General features: G+C 44.7%; 2 protein-coding genes across 3 annotated transcripts in view; both read left to right on the top strand.

The window, feature by feature from the left end:
* LOC149324230 (phosphatidylinositol 3-kinase catalytic subunit type 3) overlaps window positions 1-22,252 on the top strand; it is a 155,267-nt gene that overhangs the window by 99,676 nt on the left and 33,339 nt on the right. For both annotated transcript variants that reach the window (XM_089497916.1, XM_089497911.1), the window contains one exon: window positions 11,402-11,492. In XM_089497916.1, coding sequence (XP_089354042.1) covers window positions 11,402-11,492 — 91 coding nt within the window. The remainder of the gene's footprint in view (window positions 1-11,401; window positions 11,493-22,252) is intronic.
* LOC149324231 (uncharacterized) lies at window positions 2,898-4,583 on the top strand. Its single transcript, XM_089499215.1, has one exon. The coding sequence runs from the start codon at window positions 2,898-2,900 to the stop codon at window positions 4,581-4,583; it is 1,686 nt and encodes a 561-aa protein (XP_089355341.1).

Genomic DNA, 22,252 nt, shown 5'->3' with positions numbered 1-22,252 from the left:
TTTAAATGCCCCATCCCAAACTCCAGATACCATGAATTTTACACCTTTAGCTATGAAAGCTGGTGTCCACTTAATGCTACAAATTTTTGCCATGGCATTTAAAATGGAATCATAAGGCTGTAAATTTGTAGCATAAGTGGGGACCACTTTTCATGGCTAGAAGTGTAAACATGGGTGTGACTTGAGAATTCATATATGACCTAATGACTAGCACCCAAGATACGAAGGTAGGTACAGTGGGCCCTTGGTATCCCCTGGAGTTTGATTCTTGGACTCCCCATGGATACCAAAATCCATGGATGTTCAAGCCAGGAAAGCTTGAACCCATGGGAGAAAAAATTGTTGGTACAGAAGGCCGACAGTATAATTGAAACACCAACAATACAGGTGAGCAGAGCTTTGAAGCTAAGAAGGATGATGAACTATAAATGGAAGCGGACAGTAACAGAGAAAGTCCCATGTAGGGTTAAAAGGAAGGGTGATGTGACAATAGTGTTGGAAAAGAAATATGAGTATTATAATCACCACATTGTGAATTAACTGAAGAGTGATGTGAAGAGGTTAGGCCAACAAAGAGGACATTAGACATATTAAAGGATCAGAGCAAGGTTAAAATTGGCATATTTATACATATATGTGATTTCAGCTTCAGGTGTGGGGCAATTTCATTATTTTTAGATACTGATAATTGAATCTCCAAAGTTTTGCATAAAAGTGTTAATAGATAGTAAGATTAAAAGGTGAAGAGCATTTAGGATCTAACATTTACAGCATGATTGCCTTCAAAATGCTCCTAATAATGTGTGATAAAATGTTATCAGCATAGCCTTTGTCTCCTGGCAGCCCAAACTACAAGAAATGTAAATGACTAGAATCTTGATTGGATATTTATGATGTGTGTGTGGAATAAAATGCATGAAAGTGGGGGATGTTCAAGATAATGGTTAGGAGAAAATGCACTTCAAAGTCATCCCTGCTGATTTCATTTCAAGAGCTGGGAACAAGTTGAAGAAGCTCACTTAAAAGGGGGTGGAGCACCTGCACATACAAACCCAGTCTTTTTTGTGCTTAAATTTATAAAAACGATTTTTGGGAAAGGGGGGTTGGATTACAGGCATAGAAAAAAATGGAATATCTCATTTGAAATCCAGCATGCATTTTTGGAGTGCCTTTCCAGTAATGTTGAACGATTGTTTAAATGTATTAGCAAAATGCTGAAGACAGTGGTGAGAGCAGGAAATCGTTCTAGCAAAAAGACCTTGAAATAGAGGAAAAAAGAATTGTTAATGAACTGATCTTCTGTCTATTCCTGTTTGTTTTTCTCCTCTTCTTTTTTCACCCTCTTTTGTCTTTGCAGGAGATTATTATTTTTTTCCCCTGTCACAGGAAACTGTCAGTGTCTAACAGTGATGCTCTCTCTTCTTCAGCAACTAATTAACTGCATTTCATTGCAGCATTGCTAGTACTTAGAAAGGCTGGCAAAAGTCTCAGTTGGTAACGCTTCATGTCTTCTGTAGTGGTTTTGTATATGCGCATGCACGCACACATATAAGACATAATGCTTCTAAACATCTGCAGCTTAATTGCATTTGTATTCTGGGCCATGTTGTCTTACCTTTTTAAATGACCATTGTATAAGCAGATGCTTAAAAACCTGAAGGGTGCAACTGGAATCCTCTGGGTCACTTAGTGTAGTGTAAGTTCTTTTGGGGGCTATTGCACAAGAAAATATTGAGTACTTTCTGATTCACTGGTGTTGCCCAGCTGTGCAGTGGCAGCTAGATAATGCCAAGTCAGCTCCAGCTGACTGATCATGGAGAGCTGTCAGGAAAATTCTTGTCTTTGCTGCCTGGCTGACCACCTTTGCCCACCCAGATAAGTGTGTTCACAGTACAGTTATTCTCTACCAGCTCCATATAGAATCTCTGTATCAGATTCCATCTAGCCCATAGTTGATTAATAAGATGTTTGTGGAAAATGTACAGGCAGGCGTCAGACACAAAAGTTTGCCTACAAACATAGAAATTTAGCAGCAGAGAAGGGGCCGAGCATCCTGATCTTGGGTGGCTCCGCCCACTTGGCTCCTGGCTCCGCCCACTTGGCTCCTGGTAGGCAGGTAGGGAACAAAAGAGACAAAGGGCATGACCGGGGCCCTGGCCCCCCGCCCTCGCGGGCGGAGCTACCCAGGAACCTCAGTCTTCTTCCTACCTCGCACCTGGTAGGACGTTTGGTTTTCCCATCCATCTCCAGAATCTCACCGCTAGCTCCCTGGACTCGCCTGGCTCCCCTTTCCCTCTCTCTCCTCTTGTCCTTTCTCTTACCCTAAAAAAAAAAAAAAAAAAAAAAAGCCTTTTCCCCTACTGCTACCTTTGCCCTTGCCGCCTCCCTCTTCCCCCCCCCTCCTTGATGGACATGGCAGCCGACAGGGAGACCAGAGCCACAGGAGAGCTTGCTTCCACTTTGCCCGGGCCAGCCCCGGCTTTGCCGGCTGCTCACCGAGCGGCATCACCAGCGGCGCCCCTGGACGTGGAAGCGCGCCCGCAGCGGCCGGAGGAAGCCCTCCCTTCCGCTGCAGGCTCAAGGGACTCCCAGACGACCCATGGGTTGTCTGAAGAGGGAGAGCCCTCTCTTAACAACACCGGCGAGGAGGACGTAAGTAACTCCCTCCCGCCGCCGCAGTTGGTGAGGTGGTTCAGGGCCTTCCTCGACCAGGAAGCTTCCTCTTCCACCGGGGCAGCCCAGGGAGGGAGCGAAGGCGCCGGCTTGCGCACCCGCGAGCCCAGCACGGCGCCTTGGGGGGCCGCTACTTTCCCGGGGGCAGGCCGCTATTGATGTGGCCGGGATCCATGCTCCCTCAGCCCTTCTTCCCCAGCGACTCCTTCCCGGGGGGGTGGGGGATGACCCCGAGCTTACCCCAGGCTATCGCCGACCAGGGAGCTCATGGCGGGCGCCATCTTGGCCGGGCGGCGCTCCGCCCACTTCCGGACGACCCGGAAGTACCCAAGCGCTGCCATGTGGCCGCTCATGGGCGCCGCCATCTTGGCCATGCGGCTAACCAGGGGCGCCGCCATCTTGGCCACGCGGACGCCCATGGGCGCCGCCATCTTGGGCTGCCACAAGCCAATGCCCACAGCCACCCCACCCGCTCAGAGCTGGGATCAGGCGCCTCCGCACCGTCAAGGGCCTACTCCGGGGGGATAGGGGAGGTCCCCGCCACAACAAACCAGCCCCAGGCCACAAGCCAGGACAAGGAGGGACAGGGACGCAAGGCTCCCAGAAAACGGGGGCCCCCGGCCAGAGGCACACCCTCCCCCATCCAGACCCCTTTAAACCACTCAGGGGCCCCTGACTCAGAAGGGGAGGATGAAGGGTCTTCAGGCTCCTCCTCGGATTCGGAGCGCTCTTTCCTCCCTCCAGCCAAGCGCACCCGACACGACAGGGCCTCTAGTCCTAAGCGGTTTCGCGCTCCACTGTCCTCCGAGGACGAATTCTCGGAGGACACTCACAACCCCTCAGCCTCTGAGGCAGAGGAGGGCGAGCTGTCTCATGATGAAGGGGACACCAAGTTAGACCCCCAGTTGTCCTCTCGTCTGTTTAAACAGGAGGACTATGCGCCACTTATAAAAAAGACAACCAAAACCTTAGGCCTTACCACTCCTACAGACCAGGCCACCCCTTCCCCAGATTCAGACCTCCCTAAAATGAGCGGGGATTTGTTCCCAGTGCCGATCTCCCCAGTCCAACAAATCCCATGCCCACTCAACATCATGCAGATTATTAGAGACGAGTGGGCAAAACCAGCCTCAGCCAGATCCAACCATGGCATTACCCGCAAGTACTATGTGCTTCAGCCAGCCGTCATGGACAGGCTCAGGGTCCCATCCGTGGATGCCCCTGTGTCGGCGCTCGTCTCTTCAGCGGTGTTCAGCAGGGATGGTGAGGACACCCTCAGAAACCCAGAGGACCGTAGGGCCGAAGGAGCACTCAAAAAGGCCCACGAGGCCCTGTCCATTGCCATTAGGGCTGCGACCACCATCTCTATGGTAATGCGAGCCAGCCTCCAGTGGTCCCGTCAACTCCTGGACATTCTACCCAACCCAGATACCAGGATCAAACAAACTGTTAACAAAATTGCCAGGGCGGCAGCCTTTGCTGCCGACGGCACCCTCGACACCATCCAACAGTGCGCTAGAGCCCAGGCAGCGGCTGTGGCAGTCCGTAGGCAGTTCTGGCTTAAGAGCTGGAATGTGGATTCAAAATCCAAGCAGAACTTAGCTTTCACCCCATTCCTCGGTTCCAAGTTGTTCGGGGAATCCTTAGAACCAGTGCTAGTAGAAGGCAAGGACAAGAAAAAAGCCCTTCCCACCTCTAGAAAAAGAGACGATAAGAGGCAATACAAAAACCGCTCTTCCTTTCGCTCCCAACCCTCCTACCCCTCTTCCTCCAACTCCTTTCGAGCCAGGGAGTCCAGACCCAACAGATCAAATTGGGGAGATTCAAGGTCTAACAAACAGGCAAAACCTTCTTTCTCCTCCAAAGAGGGAGCGAGACCCAAGCAGCCCCGCAAAAATAACCCCCAATGACGGCGCCCCCCCAGTAGGGGGCAGGCTGCAGGGGTTCAGCCACATCTGGGAGACATCCACCTCGGACAAATGGGTCCTGGATACCATCCGACAGGGCTACAGGATAACGTTCCACCGTACGCCCCCAGACAAGTTTATACCATCTCCCAGATCAGCCGATCCCAACAAGCACCACCTCCTACTGCAGGCCATCAAGCGCCTGCTAGACATCAAGGCCATCGAACCCGTCCCAAGACAAGAGAGGGGACTAGGTTGCTATTCCACCTTCTTCCTGGTTCCAAAGAAGAATGGATCCTGGAGAGCCATCTTGAATCTCAGGGGGGGTCAACCGATTTGTCCTGAAGAAAAAGTTCAGGATGGAGACGCTCAAGTCCATCCTAGACGGGCTCCAACCAGGAGACTTTCTCTCATCACTGGACCTTCAAGATGCTTACCTACACATTTTGGTGCACCCTTCTTCAAGAAGATTTCTCAGGTTCAGATATGGCAAACGTCATTATCAGTACAGAGCTCTCCCCTTTGGGCTAGCTTCTTCCCCCAGGATGTTCACCAAAATCATGGTGGCGCTGGTGGCCAAGTGGAGGACCCAGCGATTGCATGTCTATCCCTACCTCGACGACCTTCTGATCCGGTCGTCCTCCAGGCGACAGGGGACTCAAGACATCACCTGCATTCTCAGGTCTCTGCAGGATCATGGGTTTCTCCTCAACCTAGAGAAGAGCTCGCTGCTCCCAAGCCAGCAAATCCACCATCTGGGAGCCATAATAGACACCCAGGCAGGGACGGTGCGCCTACCTCCAGACCGGATCCAGTCCATTCAGGAGGCCATCTCAAAGGCCCTGACCTCCAGGCGTCCCAGCCTCCAGCTCTTAACTCGCCTACAGGGTCTCATGATAGCAGCTATCCAGTGCCTTCCCTGGGCGAGATTCCACTCGAGACCTCTGCAATGGCTCCTTCTGCCACACCAACGGGCCATTGCCCTCAAGAGACACAAGACGATACAGCTCTCCAGCGAAGCAAGGGAGTCGTTTCACTGGTGGATGTCCGATGCAGTTCACCAAGGCCGCCTAATTTGGGGGGCCCCGAGTGTCCAAATCACCACGGATGCCAGCCTTCGGGGCTGGGGAGCGGTTTGCGGAACACAGCTGGCCCAGGGCAAGTGGACTCCAGAGGAACTAACACACAGCATCAACTGGCTGGAGCTCCGAGCAATTCACTGCGCTCTCCTCGCCTTCAAGCAGACGATCCGTCAGAGGTCAGTCCTGATCAGGACCGACAACACCACGTCCAAGGCTCATGTCAACCGACAAGGGGGAACCAGATCCAGGTCACTAATGATCGAGGCTCAATCTCTTCTAGCATGGTCAGAGTCCAATCTCATAGCCTTGGAGGCAGAATACCTTCAAGGATCCCTAAACTCAAAAGCCGACTGGCTGAGCAGAACAGACATAGATCAAGGAGAGTGGAGCCTCCATCCTCAGACCTTCCAGATCATCGTCAACAGACTCGGCCAGCCCATCCTGGACCTGTTCGCCTCCCCCGCCAATGCCAAGACACCCAGGTTCCTCTCCAGGTTCCTAATGGAAGGGGCCGAGGGAATGGACGCCCTCAGCTACCCCTGGCCACCGGGCCTCCTCTATGCATTTCCCCCGACTCCGCTACTCACAAAACTCCTGGCCAGGATACGCAGGTCCAAATCGCAAGTGATCCTGGTGGCTCCAGCGTGGCCGCGGAGACCCTGGTTCTCAGAGATCCTCGCCATGGCGTCGCAAGGCTTCGCCCTTCCACTCAGGAGAGACCTCCTCGCTCAAGGACAGATCCATCACCCGGACCCAGCCTGGCTACGGCTTCACGCCTGGAAATTGAACGCCACATGCTAAGTGGCTACGGATACTCCCCAGAAGTGGTTGACTCCATCCTCGCATCAAGACGCCAATCTACAAATAGGATCTACGAATACACCTTCAGGTCATTCAAAAGGTGGTGCAAGCGCAAGAACAAAGACTTCATCAAGGTTTCTGTTCCGACGGTGCTCCAGTTTTTACAAGAAGGCTTCCTCCAGGGCCTGCGGCCCAACACTATCAAGAGACAACTACCAGCCATCACCTCCATCCTGCCCCATAAGGCGGCGGCCAGGATATCCCAACACCCCCATATCCGTAGATTGCTAAAGGGGGTCGCCAACAAGGCGCCCCCGACCAAACATAGGTTTCCGTCATGGGACCTCCACCACGTCCTGAAGGCCTTGACCATCTCGCCCTTCGAGCCGCTGAGGGAAGTACCCCTCAAGTTCCTGACCTTCAAGACGCTGATGCTGACAGCACTGGCTTCGGCGAGGCGTGTGTCCAAGATCGGCGCTCTCTCCGTCCGCAAGGAACTGCTAATCATCAGGCCAGACTCCGTTCTCCTGAGACCGGATCCAACTTTTATCCCTAAAGTCAACTCCGTCTTCCACACCACTCAGGACATCGTCCTCCCCTCCTTCTGCCCTCGACCTACAACCGACTTGGAGAAGTGTTGGCATACCCTAGATGTTCGCAGAGCCATAAAAGTTTACCTCAAGAGAACGGCCACATTTCGAAAGTCTGAGGCGCTATTCGTCTCCTTTCGACCTAGCTCTAAGGGCAAGAAAGTGTCGGTATCTACCTTGGCAAGGTGGATCAAGCAGTGCATAGTCCAGTGCTACAGGTCACTCAACCTACAGCCGCCGGGGGACATCACCGCTCACTCGACGAGGAGCGCGGCTACTTCAGCGGCCCTGTCCACCAACGCTCCGCTGGCTGAGATTTGCAGGGCAGCCACTTGGAAGTCCCCGTCTACCTTCACCAGACATTATAAGCTCGATCTCTTCCAATCGGCAGAAGCGGCCTTTGGCCGGAGGGTGTTACAACGAATAGTGTCAGATCCGCCCTCCGCGCCAGCCAGCCCTCCCTAGTATCTGGTCAGCTTTTTTATATCCCAAGATCAGGATGCTCGGCCCCTTCTCTGCTGCTAAATGGAACGTTGGACTTACCTGAGAGACGTCCCTTTACAGCAGAGAAGGTCCGAGCATCCTCCCCACCCTATCTGCCTACTGGCGCGGGTGGGCGGGAGACAAGTTTCTCTAGACCTCATTAATCCTAGGGTACGTTCGGCTTAAAATCGACTGAGGTTCCTGGGTAGCTCCGCCCGCGAGGGCGGGGGGCCAGGGCCCCGGTCATGCCCTTTGTCTCTTTTGTTCCCTACCTGCCTACCAGGAGCCAAGTGGGCGGAGCCAGGAGCCAAGTGGGCGGACCCACCCGAGATCAGGATGCTCGGACCTTCTCTGCTGTAAAGGGACGTCTCTCAGGTAAGTCCAACGTTCCATTCAATTTCTGTGTCATGGGATAATAACCACTATCATCTATGGTTTTGTATTCCTTTCCTATAAATTCATGTTGACAAACAACAGTAGTACATATGAAAGGGATCTAGGAGTCTTGGTGGACCAGATGCTAAACATGAGTCAGCAGTGCGATGCAACAGCTAAGAAAGCCAATGCAATTGTAGGCTGCATCAGTAGGAGAATAGTGTCTTGATCAAGGGAAGGAATAGTACCACTCTATTCTACTTTGGTCATATGAAACACTTTGCCCAGTTCTAGACACTATAATTCAAAAAGGATAGTGACAAACTGGAGAGGAGGGAGACCAAAATGGGGAAAGGTCTGGAAACCACCAAGCCTGATGAGGAGCAGCTTAGGGAATGAGGTATATTTAGTCTGGAGAAGAAGAAAAAAATAAGACGTGGCATGATGGTCATGTTTAAACATCTCAAGAAATGTCATATTGAGGCTGGAGTAGGCTTTTTCCCCTGCTGAACTAGGACATGGAGCAGTGGATGCAAGCTACAGGAAAAGACATTCCACCTCAACATTAGGAGGAACTTCCTGACAGTGAGGGCTGTTCGACAGTGGAAGGCACTCCCTTGGAGTGTAGTGGAGTCTCGTTCTTTGGAGGTCTTTAAACAGGTTGGATGGCCATTTCTCCTGGAAGGGGGGGAGGGGCAGCAGAAAACAAGCATGCTCCATCCTTAATATAACATCCCTTCAAATACTTAAACAGGGCTATTGTATCATCTCTTAACCATTTCTTTTCCATGTAAAACATAGCCAGCTCTGTGGCGTCTTGTTAAGAGAGGAGTCCCCCATCCTATATCTGTGCATTTCATTTTTTCTGCCTAAGTGTAGTCTATTACATTTCTTCCTGTTGAAGTTCATTTTATTAATTTTAGCCCAGCTTTCTAATGTATTAAGGTCATTTTGAATTTTGATTCTCTCTCCTGGGGTATTAGCTACTCCTCCTAAATTGGTATCATTTGCAAATTCACTAAGTATGCCCTCTATTCTTTCATACACATTGTTGATAAAGATGTTGAGTAGCAGTGGGCCCAGGTAAATTTGCCTTAAGGTCACCTTAAATCAGCTTGAATGTACACAACCATAACAACAACAATAGCACTACTTATTTTCTCTTTCTGCTAAGATAACCGACTTATTAATTTAAATACCCAGTTTCAAGCTTTTTGTAAGATATGTATATTAGCCTTGAGAGCCACTATGGTATAGTGATTTAATGTTATATTAGAACACTGGGAGGCCAGGGTTCACATCCCCACTTGGTCATCGAACCCTACTGGGTGACCTTGGGCATGTCACACTCCTTCAGCCTCTGTGGAATGCAAGGACAAACCCTTTCTGCAGTAAATCTCTCAAGAAACCCCTATGACAGGCTTGTCATAAATCAGAAATGACTTGAAGGCACACAAAACCAGCACCATATTAGCCATATCCAACTTGTCATCATCCAAACATGCTAGCTGAGGATGACATGAGGGTGTCATCCTCAGCTGTGTGACCTCAAGATGATGACTTGAGGTCACACAGCAACATAAGTATTTTAATAAAATATAAATAGATTTCTGTAACATTATAGAGTTGTCCTTGATGAATTCCATTTCAAATAAGCAATGGTGATGATGGACAAGAATGCTGCTCTCCACTTTTATATTGTGGAATCTTTTAAAAGTCCCATCGTACCTCCTCCATCACATGAAAACAATGATCTTGTCCGATTTGGAAACCTAGGACAAGGCTAGGTTTGTATTTACATTTGATACCATTGGGGGATATTGTGGGTATCATAGTAAGCTAGGAAAGATGTCATGAAACTGGGAAACCATTGCTGCCAATCAAAGTTGACAATATTGTACTGGATGGACCAATGATCTGACATTATAAGGGCAAGTAGCTTTCTGTGTTCCCCTATGGTAGAAATTGATTATCTGTCAGAAATGCACATGCAGCCTGGCATGAGGGTCATTGTTGTTTGGTTACACTTGTGTATTTTCCTATGTGGAACCTTTAACGCTAGATGAGCCAGTTAGCTAAAAAATCTTCTGCCGATTTTCCTGTAATTGATGGTTCCTTTCTGGCCATGTTGAGAGTAATGACATAATAAAGAAGCTTCCCGACAGCGTGAGTTTCGTTTGTGTATTAACTCTCTCAAATACATTTTTCATATTCACACTTTTCCCTTTTTACCTCAAATATGACAAATTGGCCACCATGGAAGTGGTTTCACGACTAATTTAACAGATTTAGTATCGTGTTCAGGAGAAATAGCACAGGGTCGGTTGTACAAAACAACAAGCAAACAAGGACTGAAAGTCAAATAATGAATGCAATACTTAATAAGACTGCCAGTTCACCAAGTAAATTTGAAAATTCAAGGCAGCTGACAAGCCTCTCCTCTTTAATGGTTATAAATGACTTTGGGATTAAATATTACATTAAAATGAATTAGAGAACAGTCCTGTTGGATCACCTCTCTTGGAAGTCCAATCTGCAGCGACATTTGAAAGGATGCTATACTTTGGATCAGTGGCAGCCAGTAGCTCCACATCAATATGGTGGTGAATCTACTTGGGATTTTAGACTGAATTTTTAAGGTACTGTTCAAGGTTCTGGACTTTTATTGTGGAGCTTTGTATATAGATGGTTTTAATTTTGTTAAAAATCCAGAGTGAATTCACCACCCTGATGAAATCGGAATCTACCATGACTTTGAACTGAGCCAGGGTCAAGAGTGTTAAAAATATCTACCTGGTGCCTCCTGCCTGTGCTAGCAAAGCTCATTATGTTTGCCAGTCCTAATACCAGAGTTCTCTCATTCAGAATGTGTGGGTATACCTAACCACTAACAAAAACTTAACGCTAACAGGCTCAACAAAGTACAATTGTCCCTTCATATTCACAGGCCCCGTGGATAACAAAATCAGTGAGACCTAAAGTCCTGTTGTTTTCAATGATGGCATAATACATGCACGGCCATATTGGGGTGGCCATGTGCATGCACCACCATTGGGTAGAACCAAGCAGGGCCCTCTGCAGATGCTGCAATCTGTGGATGGCAAGCCCATGGATGGAAGAGGCTGCCTGTAGTAGGACTTTATCACACATACCTTTTAAACCAACATAGAAGTTTGGTAATAGCACCTTTGGCAATACCTATCACATGATGCCATCTCCCTTTTGTTGCTATCTTATCTTTGAAACATAGTTAGTCCTCACCTTGCCATTGATGGAAAAACTCATAAATTCAATGACCACTGCCTTACTCTAAGACTATGATTTGCCCAAAGTCACCCAAAGAGTTTCCATGGCTGAGCAGGGATTTGAGCCCTGGTCTCCCAAAGTCCTAGTCCAGCACTTGTACCACACTGGCTTGACACCTTCTCTAGCCAACACGTTCTAAAATTGTAGATGTTCTCGTAACTCACCTCCGTTCTTCCCTTTGTAGGTATTCCAACTTGATTCTGAACTTGTTCTCCCTCATGGTTGATGCCAACATTCCTGACATTGCTCTAGAACCAGACAAGACTGTGAAAAAAGTAAGTACCAAGTTTACTGTCCTGCAGGACAGATATGAATATTTATGTTTTGAGTTGGCTGCTACATTGTTTACTGTACGGAAGCAGCCGAATTTGGAATAGTTGCCTCTTTGGACCACAAACTCTCAAAATCCCTCAGCCCTGCTGGGATTGAAAATCTGAGAACAGTAATAAACAAAACAAAATTCAGCTCTAACTTTTCAAGATCTGTGGCTCAGAATCTTGAAACTCATCTGTCAACTACTTCCATTGTCCTATCCTATTAATATGTGATTTAAAAAATCACCAGTAAGAATAGTAAAGCATTTTAAACATTATTCTTCTTTCAACAATGATCTGGAAGGTCAAAGGACTGGCATTGACCTACAGTACCCATGAAGTAACACTTTAAGGAAACACTTTCATTCTTCATCCCTCTTCCCATGAAATTTGTGCCAACATGCTATCTCAGCACATCTATACAGTGAGCCAAACTTGGAATTAACTTGAGGATTACAGGGACTTGTTAAGATATTAATTTGCATAGATTTTTCTTGTGATCTCATATAACTTTCTGTATTCCCCAATTATTTGTACTTTTTCAAAATGCCCTTTTAAGCCTGCATATATTATATTCTGGAGTGATTTCTATTGCATCTTATTGTATGAAATAAAATTAGGTAGTATTATCTGGGGTGAGCTGCAATGAACCCCTTTGCAATTCTTTAGTGAAAGTTTTTCTTCATCCCTCATTTCTTTCTCTTTTACCATCTCTGTCTTTCTACTCCTTCCATTGGCGGGATACAAACCGCCGCTTTGCGGCGGTCTGCCGCCGCCGCCGGTTAGTCTGCGGGGGAGCCGGAGCCTCCACACAGCGCGGCTCCTGTGCAGACTGAAAAAGAAGCTCCGAAATGGAGCTTCTTCTTGAGTCGCGTTTGCGACGTAGCGAGGCGCCAGGGGCGCACTCGCTACGTCACAACGCCCGCAACGCGTACGGACGCTCAGTGTCCGATACGTCAAGATGGCGGTGCCCATGTAGAAGGGGTGCCGCCATCTTGTACGTATTGAATACGTACTAGGGTTAGGGGGGTGCAGAAGCACCGCCCCTTCCTAACCCTAGTACGTATCCTATACGTACTAAATGGCGGTATGTATCCCGCCAGTGTTTTCATTCCAGTTTTTACACACCTCCCTCCTTCTATTTCTTAGGTACTCTTTTAATTATAACTAAAATTATAATTTAATATAAATGTAATATAATTGTAATTATACTTAATTACAAATTAAGATAGGTTGAGGGAACAGTGGGCTTCTTAGCTATCTAGTCATTAAAACTGTAGATGCTACAAATAGTATTTGTTATCAGTGGCTCCATTTTGCATACAATATCTGAGCTCCATTGTTGTTGTTGTTGTTGTTGTGCTTTATTTATATAGTGTAGACTGCCTTTCTGAATTGGCAGTGGGGAGACAAAATGGTTGTGGTGATTCAGTTGTTCAGGAAAATGTTCAGCATATGCTCAGGGTCTCTCAAAAGTTTTCGATTAAGAATTCACCATTCTTGACTCACGTAGGGCCAAAACAGACAGCCCTTTAAAGCCTGCTTCTAGGTGTAATAATAATAATAATAATAATAATAATAATAATAATAATTTATATCCTGCCCTTCTACAAGATGCAATCGGGGTGGTTTTCAGAGAACAGTGTTTATACACCGCGTGCTCTGAAGCCACCAGGAAGCTGGATGGCCACCCAAACATAGGTGGCTTCAAGGAGCTTCGGCAGCACAGCGTTTATATGCCACATATTGCCAGAGTGCCTTGAAGCCACCATGGGGCCGCAGCAGGGCAGCAAAAGCCAGCTTTTAGCCAGCCAAAAAGAAGCTGCTCTTTGCCGCTCCTCTTGCAGCCAGCTTCGAAGTGGATTGGGGCCGCACCATGGGATTGCCACATCCCCCATCCTTTTTCAGAAGGGGCAGCCTCAGGGCTGACTATTTTGCCCCTGACAGAACTTTATAGCTAAGTTTTGTAGCTTATTTCTGTATAAGTGGTGGATCCATGTTCTCCAGCTGAAATAAACCATTATCCTTATTAACCTTTAACATTTGAAGAGTGAGTGAAGTATATGTATTGGTGAGAGTCAAAAGGAAAGAGAGATGCAGAGTGGCAAACTAAACTGAAAAGATTGTAAACTATGATCACATTTTTCCCCTAACTTGGCAATTCCTAGATATGTTGAGCTTCCTCTATTCCCAGGCAGTAATATGATGGGCATCGTAATCCATTTGGGGGGGGGGGGGGGAGTTCCATGTTGAAGAAAAGGAACTTTAGAAGCACAAAAATGGTATTTTGGAAGAAACCAATAACAAATATGATTTCTTAAGGTTAGCAGTTACAACTTTTGTTCCATGCCCTGTAAATTGCATAATCAGCCCCACCACTAATATCTCAAGTAGTGATTTTGTATTGATAAACAAACAAATTAAACAGTTTCAATAATTGGTGTTTGCACTAGTGAGTGGCTTTTCCAGTTTCTAATGTTTAAAGATATTGAATTAATTTTCATACTTAATGTTCTAAGCTCTGACAGTAAGTCAGACAAATGGAAACATTTGTCTGACACAGACAACTTGGAAAGACTCAGATTTAGATTTTGTTTGCTTGTTTGTTTAATTTATTTAATTTAGCAAACAAACAAAAAAAGACAAGAGGGAAGTCAGGTAAAATGCTGTGGGATTTCTATTGATGTATTATGTTTATTAAACCAGATGAAATATAGATTAAAGGATACAAAAGATTATAATTGAAATATAAGTAGACAATCAATGGCAAGCAGGTCACTAAAGGCATAGCTTGGTTTAGGAACCATTCCAAACATTTTACCTAACCTATGACTGGAAAGAATATTCAAAAATATTTGAAAACATAGTCAAAAAACATGTTGCTGTTTTTTAAGTGTCAAAACAACCCTGACAAGAAGAATCCTGACCTGAGAATAATCTTCACTATTCAGGACATTTTTGAGCAAAATTCACATGTTTTGTGCAGAAAACACTATTTTCTGCACAGAAAAAAAATTTTCTAGGCAAAATTACCACATGCAAATTTTGTGCCGAATAAGTCCTGAACTACGAATAAGCTTCTTGCAGCAGGAAGAAATTTGCTAAAATCTCTCATGGTTTCCTCCAACAAAATTAGTATACAATTACTATATCTCTACATACAACTAAGATTGCTCTAGTTTACTTTGTTCATCTCCAGCACCTATCTCATCCAGGGCCCTGTCCCAGTGGAGGTGTATTGGGAAGCACATTTGGATTAACACCAACACACTTAGATCTCAGTATGTAGCAATGAAATATATTATGTTGTTGTTATTGTTTACAATACTTTGAGTGGTTTTGTTCAGTAGTGCATTTCAGCCCAAGTCCATTGAGCTCAGTGGTATAGATGTCTATGCCATTGTGATGCCCAATACAGTTTGGATCACTTTGCTCCATACCTTTGATAAAAAGACTATTGCAAACAGAAAAATCTAGCACTGGAAGGATTTGTTTGATTCATGCAATAAAAAATAACACAGCTTTCCCCAAACTCTGATATTTACTTGTGCAGAATATTAGATAAAAAAAACCTGCAAGCTGAATTTTAACAACAACCTAACTGTTTAAAATTAAAAATTGGAAGTGTCCCTAGGCATTTTACAAAGAAAGCAACAGAGTCCTGCCAAACAACTTGTGTTTCATTGCCTTCTGATAAATGCAAAACTTACCTTAACTCACTCATCTCATATTAAATTTAAAGTGGTGGGGATGGAGAAAATAACCATTTTCAGAAACATTCTGGTTTCAGAAACATTCTGGTTTCACTGGCAAAGGTTTCATGCAGCCATCAAAGTTGTATCCCTAATTTTAAAAAACAGACAAACAAACCAGATGTCAAAGAACAGAACTTGCCATCATTTTGGATTTCTGGAGTTTTTTCTCTTGTCATCTCCTGCCTTCAGGTTCTGACTTACCATTTAGCTTAATCCCATTCATCTCTGTCAGGAGTTCATTGTTGCTTGACGTGATGGTATTTGTGTTCCTCTTGGACGCTGTCTTGTGATCAGCCTGACATTCTTCTGTATCGAAAACAGTCTCCTTGTTTGTGTTTTCATGCCAATTAATGCACAAACGCACTGGTTCCTTGTTAACCTGGGCAACCACATGCATCTTTTGTGTTGGTTGAATTTCATACCTGTCCATCCAGGAGTTGAAAGTGAGCAATCTGTCCCAATTTCCTTTTTCTTGCAATCAGACTTTATTTAAATGTGCCAACTGCTGAGATGTATTTCTTGAAGCCTTTTACATGGAGCAGCGTCTTTGAGTTTTTCCCAGCTTGGATAAAGACCTCCCTCATTATACAATTGTCATACAATTCTCTCAATTACACTTCACAGCCTTTTCTTCTTCTAATAACCAGGTACCTGGAAGTGAGTGAGGGGGGGAGGTCCCTTTGTATTTTCTTTGGGTCTGCACCTTAATGGAAGGCAGGAAGAATAAAATTCCAAAGCTTTGGGTAAGTGAAGGTGGAAGAAAGACACTGAGTATGATAGCTTTTATAACATCTATGTAAGCTTAGTAATCAATATCCCAATGGAACACTGAGGTCCTTTTGATCTTGTGTGGTAGGACTGGAAAGAAAACTACCTTAATCTTGTTGGAATTAATTTATGGAGTCAACTAAATGTGCTTCCAAATAAAAATTAATTAAGAATATTAGAATGTGTGCAAAACAGTTTGCTCTGATGATACACAAAAGTGTATTCCATTCAGGTCAGTTGAGTCAACAGTGTGATGTGGCAGCTAACAAGGCCAATGCAATTTTAGGCTGCATCAATAGAAGTATAGTGTCTAGATCAAGAGAAGTAATAGTGCCACTGTATTCTGCTCTGGTCAGGCCCCACCTGGAATATTGTGTCCAGTTCTGGGTGCCACAATTCAAAAAGGACATTGAGAAACTGGAGCGTGTCCAAAGAAGGGCGACTAAAATGGTGAAGGGTCTGGAAACCATGCCCTATGAGGAATGACTTAGGGAGCTGGGTATGTTTAGCCTGGAGAAAAGAAGGTTAAGAGGTGATATGATAGCCCTGTTTAAATATTTGAAGGGATGTCATATTGAGGAGGGAGCAAACTTGTTTTCTGCTACTCCAGAGACTAGGACCCAGAGCAATGGATACAAGCTGCAGGAAAAGAGATTCCACCTCAACATCAGGAGGAACTTTCTGACAGTAAGGGCTGTTCGACAGTGGAACACACTCCCTCGGAGTGCAGTGGAGTCTCCCTCCTTGGAGGTCTTCAAACGGAGGCTGGATGGCCATCTGTCGGGGATGCTTTGATTTGGATTTCCTGCATGGCAGGAGGTTGGACTGGATGGCCCTTGCGGTCTCTTCCAACTCTATGATTCTATGAATGCAATACACGCTAACATAAAATTGCCACCTTGTGGCATTGATGCCTTAATTTGGACCTCAGTCATAAGAGGAGTTGTTCCTATCCCTCAGTTTCCTATCTACCTCTCTCTCTCTCTCTCTCTCTCTCTCTCTTCCTCTTTACACACACAGACATAGGGTCCACCAAAGGCCACCAAACATTTGCATGGGGGAGAGGGTTATTGTGGTTATTTGTATTTCCTTTCTTCTTTTTCAGTACCCAAAACCTCCCTACCAGATTTACCATTGTACTGTCATAACTATTGTAATGCTGATGGAGGGGAGAGGATTAGAAAAGCATCAGGATATATCCCTACAAGCCAGATCCAGTCCAGTGGCCTCATCTTCTGAGACTTTGACATGACCTGCAGCAAATTGCAGCAGAAGATATCCTCAGCACTGGTGCTGGAGTATAGCCAGATGCTTCTTCGATTCCCTCCCACTGTCCACCAGCAACATATTTATTTCAGGGCAGTGGTGAGTGTTGGCGATGGTGGTGGGGAACATAGCAGAGTCTTGCCTGTAACATGCTTTACTCAGCCATATGGGATCTCAGCCACAGTATGTGTTAATAACAGGTTTACTAGAACTCTTCTACAGGATTCACAGTCTAGGTTACATGCAAAGATGATTAGAGGGTTGCAGGAAAAGGACATTAAGAAGACAAAAACCATCATACTTTAGACACACACCCCCCGGGTGTTTTCCTGGCTTCCATGTGATGGGAGGAAATAATTTTTTTCACACTGCTTTTGCCTTAAAATGTCCTTTAAGGGATTTGGGGCATTTTTTCCCAAATTTGTGGGAGGGGAGCTGATCTATTTTAGATCCAGGGAAGGCTTGTTTTAAAAAACAAACAAAAAATAAACATAAACTGGAAGCAACTTCTAATCACTCTTCTTTTTGGGAAAAGATTTCTCCTAGACCTTAAATGGAGGGCCTAAAAACATGGCAAAAAATCTCCCTCACACCATGGTGAGCAGTTCAGGATTTTTGTTTGTTTGTTTGTTTGTTTTAGTTTTTTGGCAGAGGCAATTACATCCCTTCTTGGTCTCTTGTCGGAGAGGGGCTAATACAGCCTCCCACAGTTGCTCATTTCTGGCAGTCACTAATTAGCAGCAGCCCTCCAACATTTTCAGAGATGAATCTTTCCCAGCCATGGTGGAGATTATAAATTGGAGTAAGGCTATAATGCCCAAATCCACTCCTGAGAAGACTAGACCTTTGAGGGAATGGAATCTAGAACTAAAGATATAGATATCCAGATCCAGATTTGATGGAACAGAATCTCAGATTAAGGCTATAGGCCTTCAATTCCACATTTGAGAGGACTGACTTTCCAAGGAGCCTGAACCTCAGACTAAGACTGTGTGTGTTGTGTGCCTTCAAGTCATTTCTGAATTATGGTGATCCTGAGGTGAACCTATAATGGGGTTTTCTTGGCAAATTGCTTCAGAAGCGTTTGTCATTGGCACCCTCTCATGCTGAGAGACTGTGCCTTGCCCAAGTCACCCAGCAGGTTTCCAAGGCTGAAACTAAGACTATAGACATCCAGATCTGTAAGGAACATACCATTATAGAATCATAGAGTTGGAGGAGACCACAGGGGCCATCCAGCCCAAGCCCCTGCCATGCCATACACAATCAAAGCCATCCAGACTCTGTTTAAAAACTTCCAAAGAAGGCGACTCCACCACTCTCCAAGGGAGTGTCTTCCATTGTCAAACAACTCTTACTGTCAGGAAGTTCTTCCTAATGTTGAGGTGGAATCTCTTTGCCTTTAGTTTGAATCTCTGGAGAAGCAGAAACAAACTTGCAGCATCCTCAATATGAGATTTCTTCAAATATTTAAATAGAACCATCATGTCACCTCTTAACCTTATCTTCCTCAGTTAGTAACAATAACAGAAAAAGTATATCACCTGTCTATTTTCTCTTGTCTGAGCTAAACATACTCAGCTCCCTAAGCCATTGTTCATAGGGTTTACGTTTCTTTTAACTTCTGTTTGAAAACCTCCATTGATGGAAAATCTACCACTTTTCAAAGTAGCCTGTTCCAGGTAGCCTGTATTGAACAGTTATTCCTGTCAAGAACTGTTTCCTAATGTTTAGTTGGATGTTAAGTCATGGCTTTCTTGCACCCTGAAAGTCCTGCCACCACCTGATGTAGAGAGCTGGATTAGAAGTGTAGGGAAAGATCCACTCTTGGTAGAATAGATGTACTGCTAATCAACATGTCTCACCCTTGGTCTGATGAGTAGATTGATATAAGTTACACATTTATTTCATCCAATAGATAGTGTTGAAAACCAGCATGGTGTAGTGGTTTGAGTTTGGGACTACATCTCTGGTGGCCTTGGACAACTCACATTCTATCTAAACCTCAGAAGATGGCAATGGCAAGCCCCTTGTGAAGAAACCTGCCAAGAAACCCCTATGATAGTGTTGCCTTGGGATCAGCCTGAGTCGGAAATTATTTAGAGGCACATAACGACAAGTTAGTGTTACCATATTAGTGATGTTTGTCCATAGAGGTTCATGGAAGGTATTCTGAGACACTGCAAACACATCTACCAAGTTATTGTAATACTTCTAAATGATCTAGGGTGGGGAGAGAGTAGTCTTAACTGTCTCTAAGCTCAAGTAGCAAACTTGCTGAAGCTCATTTAAACACAATAATACTGTCTGTTGTGTTGAAAAGAATTTTAAAAAATGTTTTTCATGTCTTGATTGATTTTCCCTGCAACTCCCTTCTCATAGCACTGAACAAGAAATCCATATATATATATATATATATATATATATATATATATATATATATTCAACACACTGAAACAAGATAAGGCTCCATTTTGCCTTGACCTGTAAAATTAAATTACCTATCTATGCTTGAATTAAGTCGATAGCCCATTTTCAGCCATAATATCACTTTCATGGAAGGAAGACTTGAGGGTAAAGGCTTATACAGTATGTTATGTTTGCCTAGCAACAAGGCAAATGGTTAGTATTTGCTTTATGTAGATAATAATTCTAAGTCAATTTTCCCATCTTATCATGCAAGTGGTCCCAGCAAGATGGAGTGGAGTGGAATGTCAGGGGAGGGAACTGTAGCAGCTGGTAACTCCCATGCCAGGGGTGCAATGAATTTATGCCAGATTCTAGTTCAAACTTTAAAAGAACTATCCAAGGATCTGAACCTATGGTAGGATACAGTTTTGCAATTTGGAAAGAGTCTGGGGGGCGGGGGAGCAGAGTGCATTTACCCCTACCAATGAAGTCACTTGAAGGAAGTTTGCAATGGCTCCAGTTATTGCTGTTGTTTAATTGTAAAGGATGCTGGATGTTTTGGAAAGTCAGTCCTCTCAAATGTGGAATTGAAGGCCTCTTTCCACTTGTTCTGCTCTTTCCAGACACTTCCTTTGGGGTGGAACTAGCTTTGTCACACTCCTTGGGGAGAGAAGGAGAAATGTTACTGAAAAGGTTGGTGTATCCTGATCAAAGTGTATCTAGGTTTAGAGCTTGCTTGCTACACACTGTAAAGTTCCCTCTGTGGCTGACATCCTACATGTGAATGTACTACTCCATAGAATCATAGAGTTGGAAGAGTTGGATTAGACCATGGATTCATCCGATGGTCTAGTTACCACTGGTGGCCAAACAACTGCTCTCTGCAGACTACAAGCAGGGCATAGAGACAACAGCATCACATCTCTTACTGTTTGGTTCTTAGAGATATACTGCCTCTGAATATAGGGGTTTTCTTTAGCTGAAATGGCTAATATCAGTTGATAGATCTGAGTGAAACTTTTAAATTGTAGCGCACACACATACCAAAGGAAACACCAGTTGATTTTCTTCATAATTATTTTTGAAATAAATGTTACAGAGACAATGAGGCACGTGGAGAGAAAATGGAAATCTTGGGTTTTGTTGCAGCTTTTAAAAAAAGCTAAATGTGTTGTGTATGAAAAGGGCTTTACTATTATGTACTATGATTATTTTTAATGAAGAATACAGTTGCCATGGTGATCAATACAGAAAAATATTTGCTAGACAAAACACATGTCACTCATGAAAAATCAGTGGGTGTAAATTGTTCTGTTTAAACACATGCAGGCTGGAAAATGGGGGAAAAATGTGGGGGGACAACTCTGTATTTCAAGCATTTGAAATCATCCCCTCCTTAAGCTTTAAACCCCAGCAGAGTAATAACTGTGCCTACATTAGGGTTCTCTGTTTCTCATGACTTTTACAGTCAAAAACAGTTGAGGCTTCTATCTCTGGAGGGTCTGAAGAAATAGCTAGCCCTGATATTGCCCAAGACTTTAATGTGGCTAGTTATATTACATTTAAATTGTTACTGTATATACTCATGTATAAGTCTAGAAATTTAGGTCAAAAATTGATTCAAAAACATGAGTCGACTTATCCACGGGTCAATGTAAGTACTGTACTTTTAACTCTTACTTTAAAAAGAGCCATCCCCTGGTGAAAGGCAAGGATATAATCTGTACTGGAAGCACTAATCCCCACTATTCTCTCATTCATCCAGCCTTTAGTGTGAACACAAACAGTTATGCCTGCTGGAATTTTGTAAGTTCTTTGGCATTGTTTTCCTTTGCTTTGTTCTTTACATAATTTGTTAGATTTCCCTAAGTTTTACCCTCAACTTATCCATGGGTCATATCAAAAGCCATAACTTTTGGTCCCCAAACCCGCCTTCGACTTATGCATGAGGTCGACTTATAGTTGAGTACATACGGTAAGTCATTTAATTGTAAAGTCGAAGGCTTTCATGGTTGGCATCCATAGTTTTTTGTGGGGTTTTGGGGGCTATGTGGCCATGTTCTAGCAGAGTTTCTTCCTGACGTTTCACCAGCATCTGTGGATGGCATCTTCAGAGAATGCTTTGCCTGGAAAAAATTGGGTGTATATATACTGTGTGAGCCTGGATGCAGGAGTGATTTGCACAGAACAATACACATGCAAATCACTCCTGCATTCCCACGTCAGGGAGAAACTCTGCTAGAACATGGCCACATAGCTCGAAAACCCCACAAAAAACTCATTTAATTGTCTTTGTCTATTTGCTGCCTTGAGAACCCTTTAAGGTAAGTACCATATATACTCAGCTATAAGCTGACCTCATGTATAAGTCAAGGGCAGGTTTGGGGGCCAAAGTTATTGATTTTGATATGACCCGTGGATAAGTCAAGAGTAAAACCTAGGGATATGTAACAAAGGAGCTAAAGGGTGAAGCAAAGACAAACAATGCCAAAGAACTTACAAAATTCCAGCAGGCATAACTGT

The sequence above is a fragment of the Sceloporus occidentalis genome, unplaced genomic scaffold (assembly GCF_023333645.1).
Source record: "Sceloporus occidentalis isolate IW3139 unplaced genomic scaffold, rSceOcc1.0.p SCAF_1, whole genome shotgun sequence".
NCBI lineage: Eukaryota > Metazoa > Chordata > Lepidosauria > Squamata > Phrynosomatidae > Sceloporus > Sceloporus occidentalis.
The sequence above is the reverse complement of the archived record's forward strand: the minus strand, read 5'-3'. Positions and strand labels throughout refer to the sequence as shown.